Source organism: Typopeltis vanoorti, chromosome 7, assembly GCF_054136105.1.
Source record: "Typopeltis vanoorti isolate ZY-2024b chromosome 7, IOZ_Tvanoo_1.0, whole genome shotgun sequence".
NCBI classification, from domain to species: Eukaryota; Metazoa; Arthropoda; class Arachnida; order Uropygi; family Thelyphonidae; genus Typopeltis; species Typopeltis vanoorti.
In genome coordinates, this window is record NC_143555.1 from 66,936,775 (window position 1) to 66,952,545 (window position 15,771).

The window sequence follows — 15,771 nt, forward strand, 5'->3', positions numbered from 1 at the left end:
TCTTGTTCATGGGGCTAAATGGCAACAAAGTGTAACCACACTAGGGGCTTGTATGTAGCTATGGTAATTATTTCTCCTCTCTCTCTCTTTCTCTGTGTTACATGTCCACGTTAACTAAAGTGGGGAGAGGGGGTTGCACAGGAGTACCATTAATCTGTTTGTAGATTTTTCCTCCACATGTAACCTGCATATATTTTAAATTTGAATAATTCAAAGATATCAGGAGGAAATTTATGATTTGAAATGGACTGAATTTTTTACAAAAAGGGAAGAGTTGCCAGTAACTGTTGGGCAAGTTTATAAGTAGGACTGCTTATTCTATCAACTATAGGGCATAGAGGAATATTAGATTTATGGATTTTAGTTATTCCATAATATATGGGGGTAGTTTAACATGAAGCAGAGTTATTTTGTTGATAATTTCTTTGGGCCAAGGAGTTACTTTTTTTTTTTTTTTTTTCCAATAACTTGCAGACTTTTCCTTTGAGACATACTTGGGTCTCGATCCATGATTTGGTAAGTAGAACTGTCACATAGGAGATCTTGCATTTTTTATTTTATTTATTTATTTATTTTTATAATCCTCTTGATCCATGATAACTGTTGCATTACCCTTATCAGCTTTAGCAATAACAATAATTTTTTTCATTATATGTTTTTAAGGTGGCTATTTCATTTTGTAGTATATTACTTTTTGGTGGTTTACCTTTGTTTAGGATGCTTGCTATGTCTAAATGCACATTATTAGGTACTGAGAAAGGAAGATTGTAGATGCCCCATTCTACATTCATAATTTCTAGTTTTGGAACTTATTTGGGTGTAACGACAAAGTTATTACCTAGACTAAGAGCATTCTTGCCATAAGTTTTGAAAGAAGTCCATCCAAGTTTTCTCTCTGGATTATTTCAAGTTTCACTTTTTCTTTTACCTCCATATTCATATTTCTTAGAATTTTATATGTATTTGCCCTCTTCATTGTAAGATCTCTTTCCAATTGAAATTTGCTATTCTTTTTCTGGCATCCTTTTTTTTTCCCTATTGCTCTTTTGTACTTATAATTAATTTCTGCTCCTAGTGATTTTGTGTTTATCCATTGTTTATATGCTTCTTTCTTGTCTTTGATTATTGCACATTATTAGGTACTGAGAAAGGAAGATTGTAGATGCCCCATTCTACATTCATAATTTCTAGTTTTGGAACTTATTTGGGTGTAATGACAAAGTTATTACCTAGACTAAGAGCATTCTTGCCATAAGTTTTGAAAGAAGTCCATCCAAGTTTTCTCTCTGGATTATTTCAAGTTTCACTTTTTCTTTTACCTCCATATTCATATTTCTTAGAATTTTATATGTATTTGCCCTCTTCATTGTAAGATCTCTTTCCAATTGAAATTTGCTATTCTTTTTCTGGCATCCTTTTTTTTTCCCTATTGCTCTTTTGTACTTATAATTAATTTCTGCTCCTAGTGATTTTGTGTTTATCCATTGTTTATATGCTTCTTTCTTGTCTTTGATTATTGCTTCAATGTTTTCATCAAAGTTTCTTACTGCCTTTCTAATCTTCCATTTACCTCTTGTTCTGAGGCATTCTGTCGCTGCATTTATTAATATGTTCTTAAAATTATCTCTATATCATCATTTTCTTTTATATACTCTAGTTTTCCATTTATTCTTTGCAAATAAAGATGGTTAATATTTTATCATCCAAGAGTTGAACTCTAAAAGATTCTTGGAGATTTTTCTTGGTGCTGATTTATTTAATTTTAAACTATCTTGGGGTATTCTTAATTTTTCTTGTAAAAGATAATGATCAGATTCTATTTCTGCACTTCTAAATACCTGGCTATCTAATATCATATTAGCAGCTTCCCTATTAGCTATTATTATTATTATTATTATTGTTTCAGGAAACTCCAAGGAGTCGACAGACTCATCGAGGGAGGCCTTAACATCATGTCAAGAACAACTATTCGACATTGACACAGTATCTATCATACCTTGCCTTGAACTCATTCACTGTCGTAGCACCCACAACAGACTCTGGAAGCTTATTCCACTCGTTCACCACTCTCCAAGTAAAAAACCTAGCTCTAACATCCTTGTTAACCACGCTCTTGCCCAGCTTCCATGCCTGGCCCCTAGTCCTCCCACCACCAGTCATATTTTCAAAAATATCTTCCAGATCTATCTTGTAGAAACCCTTCAGTATTTTGAATGTCTCAATCATATCACCCTTCCTTCGCCTATCGTCCAATCTCTGCAACCCACAAATTTTCAACCTATTCTCATAAGATTCATTCCACAGACCTTCCATCATCTTGGTCACTCGTCTCTGGATCCTCTCCACTTCTTCCCCATCACGAAGAAACCCTGGTGCCCATAACTGGGCAGAGTAATCCAGATGGGGTCTTATTAAGGCTCAACAGAGGAACAACAGCTTGTTTGTCTCTGCATGTTAAAGTATTTTTCAGAAGCCAAGTGATTTGATGAGCTGTTTTAGTCACTTTTGTAATGTGCCCCCTAAACTTCAACCCCCTATCCACCAACACTCCCAAATCCCTGGCCTCATCAATCTCCTGGAGTACGGTTCCACCAATGCGATATACTGCTGCTATTCTTTTCACCCCAAAGTGCATAACCTTACACTTTGCTACATTAAACTGACATCCATTTTTCCTAGCCTAGTCCTCCAAACTATCCAAATCATCCTGTAACATTTTGATATCCTGTGCACTCACAATTGCTGTACCCAACTTTGCATCATCAGCAAACAAGTGAACACTTCTTCTCAGATCCTTTCCTATATCATTGATAAACAAATTGAAAAGCAGTGGTCCAAGAACAGAGCCCTGCAGCACACCACTGGTCACAAGCCGTCTTTTAGACTCCACTCCTGTATAAACCACTCTCTGGTATCTCTCCTTCAACCACCCTCCGATCCATCTCACCAACCCTATATCCATCCCATCTGCTCCAGTTTACTGATTAGGGTTCCATGTGGTATCCTGTCAAAGGCCTTGGCAAGGTCCAGTAGTATCACTGTAAACCCATTACCCCTATCCAGTTCAGCCATCACTGTGTTATAGAACGTGAGCAAGTTACTGAGGCATGATCTACCCTTCACAAAACCGTGTTGTCCCCAGTACAATATCCCATTTTCATCTATCCAATCCTGTATTCTTTTCTTGACTAATTTCTCTTATGACCTTGACAATGATTCCTGATATGCTAATCGGTCGGTAATTTACAACAGCAATCTTGGAACCACCTTTATGCAGCGGAACTATTTTCCCCCTCTTTCCACCCCCTCGGGACTAACCCAGAACCGAGACTCAAATTAAACAAAATGGTCAAGGGTATTGACAATTCTTTAGCTGCTTCTCGTACGACACGAGCTGGTATACCATCCAATCCCATGGATGTATTGACATTGAGGTTATGCAATAGGCTACTCACCTCCACTTCATTCACCACAATTCCTGTATTCATTTCTGCAATGTCACCACCTGGATGATATATACTTGGAAAGTGCTCACTCAGTAACTCAACTATATCAACTGATTCAGTTACCTCCCTACCATCGGCATTCTTTAAAATCATTCTGTCATGTACATTTTTCCTTTTACTTGCTACATATCTAATAAACTGTTTAGGATTCTCTTTAGCCTGCATGGCAATGTTCTTTTGTAATCCTTTTTTGCTTTTCTTACCACACTCGTTACCCTTCTGGCCTGTGCTTTATGCCGTTCATGTGCCTACCGGTCACCTTTCTCCTTAAATTCCCTCCATAGTTGTTTCTTTTTATGCAGCTCAAGCTTAACAGTGTTATTCATCCATTTAACCCCTACTTGATTTATTATTCGGACTCTAGGTATATCAGCCATTGCTTCATGCAAACACTTCTTCTTAACTGCCTCCCATGCACTATCGACTTCTAGTTCTTGCAGTTGTACATGCCATGGCACTGAACCAATCAAACTCCTAAGCTTGACATACTTTCCAGCTCAATAATTCCACATGTACCCTGTCTTAATTGAAAATTCCACACCTTTAGCCACCTCCCAAGTCAAGACCCTATGATCACTCTCACCAATTGGTGGCAATATGGTCATATTTGTTACAGCCAAATCCTCAGATGTAATTACTAGGTCAAGCCCTCTCTGACCCCTAGTATTTTCCATTACATACTGTCGCAGATAGTTATCCCTTAATAACCGCATAAAATCCAATTCCTTCCTCCCGTGTGTCCTCTCCTCACTTCAATCAATGTGACCATAGTTGAAATCTCCCATAATAATTACCCTCCTTCCACTCGTTTCTTCTATTTGCTTGTGCATACTGTCACCACCATCTTTTCCGTCACCTGGTCTATAGCAGCACCCAATTGTATATTTAGTTCTGCTAGCCACAATCTCACACCAAATGGCCTCAAATGTGCTCTTTTCTGTATCCTGCAATTCAACTTCTATTCTCCTTGGCTGTAGCTCATCAGCTATCATCAGCAATACTCTTCCCCCCATTTTATTCTCCCGGTCTTTCCTGAACACACTATACCCATCACATTCAATCCCGCTAGCTATATCATCTACAGTCAGCCATGATTCACTAATACCAATAAGCTGTGGTCTGGAAGTGCCAACCATGACCAAGAACTCTTCCTTCTTGTTCCTAATACCCCTAGCATTAGTGTACATGAATTTAAGACCCCCATTAGCCCGAACCCTACCTTGATGCCTTATATTAACTATCCCACTCTGATTTGTTGTCCTTATTCACTCGGGCATATTATATTCATTCATACATTCAACTGCCTCCCTAAGGAAATTCATGTACGGCAAATTCATCGAAAGACAATTCATCGAAAAAGCAATTCGCCGAACGACAATTTAACGAATTGCAATTCGTCGAAAAGGCAATTCATTGAATGACCAATTCCTCGAATTAGAATTCATCGAATGACAATTTGCCGAAAATGCAATTCATCAAAAAAACAATTCACCGAAAAATTTTCGATGAATTCTTTCATAATTCATCGAAAAGTCATTTTTCTTGCAAACTATTGTTTAGAAAATGTTCAGTAACAATACAGAACGTTATGCATGATACATACAACATATGGAAGTGATCATTGAAACGTAATAATTATTTTCTTGCATTTTAGAGCATTTAATGTAAGTGTACATCCTACTTCATTGTACAGTTAGCGATGTATCTGTAGGGAAGACAGGAGAGTACCACATGCACTTATCTCCCAAATAACCTCAAAAACATGTAATTGCAGTTAATAAGGGGAGGAATAGGCTAAAAAATTCGTTCTACCAAATTTTGTCAAAATAAGTCTAGTCGACTGAAATTAAAAATTTCATTAAATTTCATCCGGCCAGAGCGAAATTGCTAATATCATTTAGGAACTTCTTTACGGAAATGTCATGATTAAAGTGATCCATTACGAACTAAAACTGAACTGTGCATTCAGCTTCTTGTTCTGAAAACTTCTGCTAAGTCTGCGAGTTATTGTAATACATAATTTCGACACTTTTCTTTGTAGCCCCAAATATAGCTGAACTGAAATCTGGAACGGTTCGACATTTTTTTTGTAAAAGTTTCAAATACGGAATCCAAATAAAATTTTTCATTAATAAATGTAATAAATAAATAAATTTTACTGAACATAAGTTACTAGGCTTAATACTGAGATGACTAGGCTTTTCCTCCTGGAAATAGGCAAATCGGACAAGAAAGACAATAAGAATCCATATTGTTCTGTAATTATTCCTTAGTAAAGCAGCATTGCTATACCAACAATCATTATATTGATGAGGAGGATGAGGGAAAATAGTATTAATCATTAATATTACTACTACTGCTAATAATAATAATAAATTGATTCTTTGATGTAAATATTTTTCACAATATAATAATAAAATATACAGGAATTCAGAGTAAAAATATTGGAAAACTTGGAAAAAAATTCATTCCTGAAGGTTTTTCAATCGTGTTTCACTTATTTACTCCTGTTTCTGTTATTCCTCAACGACAGGAGTGCCACATGCACTTATCTCCCAAATAACTTCGAAAGCAAGTAATTGTATTTGATACAGGGAGGATTAGGCTAAGAATACTAATGAGTATATGTGTGGGTATATTTCTGGGTTTTGAGGAGGTGATTGGTTTAAAAGGTTAAAATATTCTCTAGGAAAGGAAAATAATAAAATAAGGAATGATGAATAAAGAGTCTTAAGAAGCATACTCATCTGGTGTTATATTTAGATGAGCAGCGGTTGGAAGTCTTATTCGACTTTTGAAGGATGCCAGTGGTCGGCAGATCACAGTTAGAAAACACGGTGCTAAAGGAAATTGGAGTTCGGTTGAGTTGTTTTGGATTAACGAAGAAGCAACTGGCCTTAAATCCCTGCGTGTTTTTCCAATTCGGTTTGCTTGTTTTTCGGCAAGAAAAAAAACAAGTTTCAGAGAGGAAAAACCTTCCACCCTTGTATGAAACAGGCTAACTCACCTTCAGGTTAAACCCCCTGATAAAGGCGCTTGACATCCTTGATAAATGTAGGATGCTATAAATTCTAAATGCTGCTATTTGAATTTATGATCGGAGATGTTGAAGCCTAGATTAATATCATGCTTTTAAGACGTCATTAAAAGAATTTTTTTAAGGGGAAGGGGAAGAAAAATATGCTACTGCACGTGGAGACAAAATTTCAAGGGCCGGCCCTGGGGACAGTCTGAATGTGGTGTTTGAGGTAAATATTGAAATCCCAAGTCGTGTATTGTCTGTTGGATTTCATAAGCAGGTGCATTGTCCTGCAAAAGCAACACGCCTCTGCTTAGTTTCTCGAACCGATTTTCCTTCAGTACCTCCTTTAATTCCTTCAGAGCTGCTGTAACAGTTTCACCTTTCTTGAGGTAAGGTAAGGATTACACCATCCATATCCTAAAAGACAATGGCAAGAACTTTCCCTGCTGACCGTTTGGTTCGAAACTTCTTTGGCCATGGAGAACCTTTGTGTCTCCACTCCATTGACTGTTGTTTGTTCTCTGGGTCATAGTGACGAAGCCATGTTTCATCAACGGTTAGAATATGATGATGAAATCCCTTTATGAAATGTTCTTTTAACATCTCAACTATACCCGCCTCAGTAGATATCATTCACTGCAACCAGTATGCCCCGCCAAAAAATCGCTTTCCGAACGAAGTAGGATAAATAGTAGTTATAAATAGTAGGATAATAAAAAGATACATACCTCTCAAAATAATCCAAAACAACAAAACAAAAAAAAAAAAAAATTGCACACACATCTTCGCCCCCACATGCCTTATAATTCATTTTTCAGTGAACTGTATTTTCAATGAATTGTTGTTTTTCGATCAATTGCGTTTCGATGAATTGTCTTTTCGATTAACTGCTTATCGGTGAATTGCTTTTTTGGGGAATTGCTTTTTCGATTAATTGTTGTTCAATAAACTGATTTTCGGTGAATTGCTTTTTCAATGAATTGTTGTTCGATGAATTGTCTTTCGGTAAACTGTTTTTCGATGAACTCTCCGGATACCAAGGACTGTATATTTACCCCCCCCCCCTTAATAAATCTAGTTTCCCTGAATTTGCACATCCACTACATTCAGCAACATTTTCTCAAGTCTCCTTACACCGTAACCATTTAAATGCAAGCATCCATCTTATATAGATCCTTTCGCCCATTGAACTCACTCCACACATCCACAAATTCCACACCACTCGTCATACATAACCCACGCATAAAGTCATTCGCAATTATGGCCCTCCTTTTAAACATTTCACTGTCATACCATGGCAAAAGACTAATCATTCTAACTCTCTCACTCTTTTCTTTTGCTACCTCAAACAATTCATTCAGGTCTTCTATCATTTCCATTTTATCTCCTTTCAAATCATTCGTACCTGCCACAACAATCATTTCTTTCACCCTTTCCTTTTGCTCTCTAACAGACTCAGTTACATCCTTTATGGTTGCACCAGGTTGGTACGATTTTGTCAAATCATCTACTAACACACCTCGTACTAACGAGTCTCCATACAGCACTCTATTCTTCATTTTGTTCATGTTCACACTCATACGCCTATTTTTTCTGTCATACTTTTTATTATTGGCTGGTTCATTCAGTCGACTTTTGCTCATACACTCTAGCTGCTGTTTTGCCCTTTGTATTGCACCATTCAACAATGCGATCGCACTCATTGCACCTATCTCATCTTTTTTATTCTCTTAAAACCATTAATACTATCATTCACACTTTCTACATTCACACTCTCACAATTCCCTGCTACAACCTCGCCGTTTCTTGTCATATCCCTATTTTCTTCATTCTGAAGTTTGACAAAAATATCGCACTCACAATCCGAAATACACTTCAATTCCTCATTCTCCCTACATTTTCTACACACATTCACTCCTTTATACTCTAATCACAACCTGACTGCACTCCGCAAAGCGTACATTTCACAGTTAGTACACTGAATCATCTCCTTTACATTACCGTTCTTGAAAGAAGATGGCGAACCATCATTACTGGCTGCCATTTTCCTTCGTACTGGAGCCATACTAGTAATGTATTTTATTAAATTATAAATTATAAACACCAAAAACACACAAACAGACGCACTAACAAAGCAAGGCAAACAAAACTACGCAATATTAAAGTAAATTTATCAACGATAACTGAAAATAATGCTTATCTTATCAGGAGCTTTCATGAACACTACACACTACGAATCCCTCTAGCGGCGACTTGATTAGCTATTATAGAGTCTTTTATACTTTTTAGATTTCTTGTTTTCCAAGTGAATTTATGTTAATCTCTATGCTTGAAAAAAGATTAGTAATTTTTAAGTTATATGTGGAAAAATCTCTAAGTCTGTATCCATTTCTATTGCATATTGTTTTTTCACCATTTATTTCTATATTTGTACCTAGTAGACAAAAAATAAACAAGAATATTTGTACCAAATATTCTTGTTTATTTTCATTCTCTTTCCTTTCCTTATCCTGTTCATATCCATTAACATATCCAAGTCGGTTTTCCAGAGTGATAGTCTGGTTACTTCTTTTATGAGACATTGAAGTAAGAAAAGATTCAACTGGGTTAGTTACCAGCCATCCACTGCCTAGTTTGGTGATGGGAGGCTGCCACCCTAAGGCCTCCAAACTTGCCCTAAGTCTCTCTTCTTTCATTTGTATAAATTAAAGATACCAAGAAATTATATACTTAGTTTAATCTTTATCCAAGTGTAAGCAATACTCATGCATACCCTGAAAGCATTTTCAGGTCCTGAAAATACTTCAGGCATAAACTGTGTTTGCTTACACTTGGATAAAGGATTAAACCAAGTATATAATTTCTTGGTATCTTTAATATAATTTGTTTGGTATCTTTAATTTATAGTATAACCAAGTGAAAAAAACTTCCAACAACTATCTTTAATCCAGAGTATTTTAATAATATGTGATGCCTTTTGGCTACTTGTATATGAAAATATGACTTCAGCATTGCTTCAACCTTAGTATCATCTCTGGGTCTGGCTCCCGCTGATAAGACCTCAATAAAGGTCAAAACCAGTCTGGGTAGTAACCCTTCCCATAATGCATAGCATTATACATACCCATAAGGATATGTGCTTTGCATTATAGTACCAAGGTAAGTGATGTTAAGTCATTAGCTTCTATATACAAGTTGCCCTAGTCCTGAAAATACTTCAGATGCAAACTGTGTGAGACCGTCAACAAGTGAATAGTAAATAAAAGGAGATATTAAGTAGGCTTTCTATTTGAACATTCAAAGTAATAATACATATTGGAAAGTTTCGTGTTTCATATTTCATTGTTGCAGAAATTGGTTGATAGGCGGAGGAGGGGAGATATGATTGAGACATTCAAATTTCTAAAGGGTTTCTATAAAATTAATTCAGAAGATATTTTTGAGATCAGGACTAGTGGTGGGAGAAATAGGGGACATCCATGGAAGCTGGGCAAGAGTGTGGTTAGTAAGGGTGTTAGAGCTGGGTTCTTTACTTTTAGAGTGGTGATTGAGTGGAATAAGCTGCCGGAGTCTGTAGTGGGTGCTGTGACAGTGAATGAGTTTAAGGCAAGGTATGATAGATACTGTGTGAATGTCAAATAGTTGTGATGAACACGATTTGGGGCCTCCCTTGATGAGTCTATGGACTCCCTGGAGCTGCCGTAATAATATTCTGTCTCAAGGATGCTGGTGACATTAATTATCAAAACAAGTGATGTAATTAGAGAAATCAGAAAACAAATTAACTTCTCTTCTTCCTGTTTCATTCCATCTACTTTTATTCACTCATAACTTCTCTAAAAACAACTTTCAGTCAGCAGATTCCCCCCCCCCACACACACACAGCACTGATGTATTGTAGGTTTTGCACCTTCATATGCAGTTTTGTTTAAAACCCAAAGAATAGAGTTAATCTAAAGATAGTTACTGATAGCTTTAACACCTAACAGAATGATTTAATCACATTTTTAACTTCCATTTTGCACCTTTCAATTAGTTTAGCTCATTTGAGTAAAAGAAAAAAAAAATGCTTGCTTTTGTTTTCTGACATGGAATTGTCAAAACAGTAACAATAATGAAAACTTTACAAGCAGTAGTAAAATAAATAGTAAAAATGCCTCCTGCTTGCAAAAAAAAAAAAAAATTGTTGATCAGCATTAACCACTGCCAAAGTTGAGATCTCTAAATAAATATATATATATATATATATATATATATATAGTATAAATGAAATGTAAGAAAAATTAGCTAAGAAGGTTTTCATTCAATTTTATTAAAGTGTTTTTTTTTTTTTTTATTTATTTATTATTTTACTTTTGAGACAGTTTTTATATCATCTTGGTGTTCCACCATTTTGGTCTGTGCAAGATGTATTCAGCTTAGATGAAGAAATGATGCAGTTAATTCCACACCCAGTACTTGCTGTTGTGCTTCTTTTCCCATGTGAAATAGAGGTGAGTGAAATTGTGTTTAACTATTTTTTTATTTAAAAAAAAGCATGTTTTGTCAATTTCTTTCTTAAAGGTTTCAGTTATGTCATTTATACATATTTGCATCCCATATAAATTGTAAAGTGCTGTGAAGAATTAATGTTGGAGGTTTAATGGAATATTATCAGCACTGAGAAAGGATTAAAACTAATTTTAATACTTCCAATATTTCATATTTGGTGGAATGGATAAGGGTAGCAAGTTTACGGTAGGGCTTAAAAGCTGTACGGAGGTTGTACTTTTTTTAAGCAAGATCATTAAAAAAAGTACAACCTCCATACAGGTTTTAAGCCCCACCGTAAACTTGCTACCCTCATCCTTTCCACCAAAGACCAGCTCCCTCCCCTCTCAGTGCCTGGATACATATTCAAACATGAGTATATAGAGTACCCTGTGCCTGTAAACTGGCTTACTTCGGACAGACAGGTAGATCAGCAACCATCCAGTTAGAAGAACATATCTGCAATCACGATTATGGCCAATCTGGCATTGCAGACCATGTTTTGGATACAACCCACAGGATCTCCTGGCAAAAAAAACCACCATGCTCCACCATAGTAAATTCAAAAAAGAAAGACTATTCTTTGCACTCTTTTCTATTCATATTAAGACTATTCATCTGCACTCAGGAATCAACCGAATTTAAACAAATACGGTTGCATTAAACTTCCCAAAATTTGGGAAACATTAATTATTAGAGATCCCTTGTTACATCCTAGGCCACCTGCAATTGTCCATAGAGGACACACCACCTAGATAGGACTTTAGTTTCACTCACTATTGTTTTATATTTGTGTGTGTGTTGTTACAAAAAAAAGTTTTTTCTCTGTGACGGAGATGAAATATTGAAAGTATTAAAATTAGTTTTAATCCTTTCTCATTGCTGATAATATTCCATTAAACCTTCAACATATAAAGTCAGTGTGTATATCTGTATGTATTTTCCAGCATATTTATCTCTCTCTCTCTTCTCATAGTATAAACCCAAATTTCTAGGGTTTGTACTCTGCCACCTCCATATAAGGCAGACTTACTCACATCTAGTTCTACATAGAACTTGAACCAAAATGTTTCCAACCAAAGGTTGAATTCACATCATCCTTGTGACTATACTACAGAAGTGGTTTTTTAAAAAAGGCATTATTAAGTGAGGGCACAAAGGTCATACTGTGCCAGGACATAGGTCACAGTAGTAGTTATGGTAATTGGTTAGTAGGACAATCACAAACATCCATACTTGTGGTGGGATTCTAACCCAAAACCTCTTGGCTGGAGAGTGGATACGCTAACCACTCAGCCAACCAGGCTGCTCTGCCAGCAGACAATCAACTTGGATGTACTACAAATTGCATTTCAACTGATAAGGAGAATTATCTTAGTGCAGTATCTATTGATTGTTTAGGGTATGTTGTATATGGCTTAAAGGCTACGGATTTGTGAGAGTTACATAATTTTATTAGTATTATTATTATGATGATTCAGGCCACCGTGGAATCGCCAGACTCGTGGGAGGCCCACCCTAGAAAACAATCTCTCATACCACTCCTTGAACTCATTGACTATTCACGCTCTCACCACTCTATCAGGCAATGCATTCTATGGTTCATCCACCCTCCATGCAAAGAAACTTCTACTTACCTATCCTCTTGCTCACAACTTCCTTTCGTAACTTCCAGCGATGTCCTTGTCCTCGCTCCTTTCCCCCCTAGTTCCACCAAATGAAAGAACTACCCCAGTGTCAACCCTGTAATACTTCTCAATAGTTTAAGAGTCTCAATCATATCACTGCACCTTTTTCTATCTACCACACTCTGCAGTCCATATTCCCTCAGCCTATCTTCATAACTAACATTGTACAGTCTTGACACTATCTTTGTTATCTGCCTCTGCACTCTTTCTATAGTTAATTTATCCCCTATAAATCCTGTGGACTAAATTTGAGCACAAAAGTCTAGGTATGGTTTGATCAGGACTTTATGAAATGGAATGACAACTCTCATATCTCTGCAGGTCAGCATTCTTCTCAGTATTGCAGCTATCCTCTAGGGGTTACCTTCACCACATGTGCAATATGTTCCCTGAATTTCAGGTTTGTCATCATCCCATATCCCTTGCCTACCCTGCTTCCTTCAACAGAGTGTGCAGCCTCTCATCCATGATCCCAAACTTCGACTACATTTAGCTGAATTAAACTGACACTCCATTCATTTGCCCATCTGTCCAGTTTATTCAACTCTTCTTGCAGGACTACCACATCTGCACTATTACTAATAACCCTCCTCAGTTTTACATCATCATCAAACAACTGAATATCCCATTACAATCCACTGATGTAATCCACTGATATAAAAGTTACAGTACAGGTCCTAGTACTAATCCCTGTGGGACCCCACTTGTAACCTTTCTGCCTCCTTTATACCGTTTCTCCATATACAACTCTCTGATACCTATGAGATAGCCCATCCTGAATCCAGTTCACTAACCTGACATCTAAATCTGTGTTCTGCAACTTAAATATCAGCTTATCATGTCATACCCTGTCAAATGCCTCTGTGAAATCCAAAAAAATTGCAGAATATGCTTTTACCTCATCAATCACTCTTGTCGCTTTATTATAAAAGTCAATCATATTACTAAAACAAGAGTACCTCTTAACAGATCCATGCTGACTCTCACAGATAACGTTGCCTTCATCTGCCAATGCTATATGATCCCTCACTAATTTCTCCAAGATCTTAACTTCTGATGAAATACAAACTGGTCTATAGCTTGATACTCCCAGTCTATTACCACCCTTATGCAATGGTACTATTTTACCCTCCTTCCACTCCTTGGGTACCTTTTTCCAGGTCAACAGAGCTATCAGTTCTTTAGCACATTCTCTCAAAATCCATGGCAAAATCCCATCCAGTCCCATTTCTTTATTGATATCAAGAGTACTCAGAATTTGAAGTGTACTCTTCTTGCATGTCTAAACCTTGAACCTGCCCTAACCCTCTAGTATTAAAACTTACTTTTCCAGGGTGAAATGTCATTCTTACACGATCATTTCTCCTCCTACTGGCCACATAGCAAAAAAATTCCTCAGGATTTTCTTTGGATCTCAGGCTGATCTCTTCTCATATTCCGGTTTTGCCTTCTTTACCATACTAATTATTCTCCTGGCCTGAGTCTTATATTCTTCATGCATCTGCCCTCCACCCCCTCTCCTTATATCTCTTCTGTATCTTCTTTTTTACCTGCAATTTCCGTTTGATATTGTTTGTCATCCACTTTATGCCAAATTTTGTCCTCTTCTTTACTCACAGTATACAACTTGCTATTGCTGCCATTAAATATTCCTTCACAAATTTTCAAGCACTGATATCTCATCAGTGCTTGGGAACTTGTTGAAACGCTCACCCTTCCAGTTCCATCCTCTACGGAACTGCCCCAAATTATTATCTAAGACTATCATAATCAACTACTTTATAATTCCACATATATTCCTTTCTTTCTTTCTCTCTCTCTCTCTCTCTGATATGCTTGCATGTCTGTTCGTCTTTCAAGTCAAGACCATATGGTTACCCTCTCCAACTAGAGCAGAGGTGCCATCTCAGTTATGTATTCAGATCTTCTGATTCTATGACCAAATCTAAAACTCTTGAATTTCATGTTCCTTCTACTACAAGTTGTCTAAGACAACTTGTAGTAGAAGGAACTACTTCCAAAACTTCCATTCCTTATTACTACATGCAATTTCCTCTTTCCAGTTTATATTTCTATAGTTAAAATCTTCCATAATAATTGTTCTTCTTACACTTGTCAAGCTCACCTGCCTAAACATCTCCTGCTCTTCACTCTCTGTGCTCCCTGACTTGTAGCAACACCCCACTAAATATCTTTTCCGCCCATCTCTACCTCATACCATATGCTTTAAAAACCATTAGTGCCATTGTCCTCCAAATCCTCCACTCTGAGAGGACATAAGTCACTCTGCTCATGAGCAGTACTCCACTACTGCATTTTTCCTTCCTATTCTGTCAAAAAATGCTATACCCTGCTACTTCTATGCCTGTGAGTATAATTGTCTTCTGTCAACCACGTCTCGGAGATCCCAGTAATCTTTGGACAGGCTAATGCTATCAGCACCACCAATTCATCTCCTTTATTCCATAAAGAATCAAGGCATTGTCACTGTTTCTATACCTATCATTATCCTCTCCAGACTCCACTGGAGTATTCCCCCCCCTCTTCTCCTCCCAAGCACCTATTTCCACAAGGCCACCCTGATAATTCTAGTTTCCCTGTATTGATGCCCTGACTTGTTCAGAGAACAGTAGTCTCTCCAGATGTCTATATGTTCCTTCTTCATTCAAATGCAGGCTGTCTCTTGCACACAGTTCCTTTCTGTCCTCAAATGCCCTCCAAACATCCACATATTTAAACCTCTCTTTTGACATGTTCTGCCTATTATACTATTCATTATTGATGCTCTTCTCCACAGCTCTGCATTATCATACCTGGGCAACATGCTCACTCTCTTCCTTTTCTGTCTTCTTCTGTACAACCTCAAACATGATCCTCAGATCTCTTGTCACCCGATTCACACTGTCTCTCATCATTTGTACCCACCATCACAATCTCATCCACTCTTTCACCTCGCTTAATTGCCATAGTCACATTATCATTCCTCCAGGCCAACATGCCTCAGGCATTCTACCTTGTACACCAT

General features: G+C 37.1%; 1 protein-coding gene across 1 annotated transcript in view; it reads left to right on the forward strand.

Moving 5' to 3' along the window:
• The first annotated feature begins 478 nt into the window (after positions 1–478).
• Positions 479–15,771, forward strand: part of LOC150104743 (ubiquitin carboxyl-terminal hydrolase isozyme L3-like) — a 253,981-nt gene continuing 238,688 nt past the window's right edge. The window contains exons 1-2 of the mRNA XM_090395923.1: positions 479–516; positions 10,893–11,021. Of these exons, the coding sequence (XP_090252049.1) occupies positions 10,959–11,021 (63 nt within the window). The 5' untranslated portion in view covers positions 479–516; positions 10,893–10,958. The remainder of the gene's footprint in view (positions 517–10,892; positions 11,022–15,771) is intronic.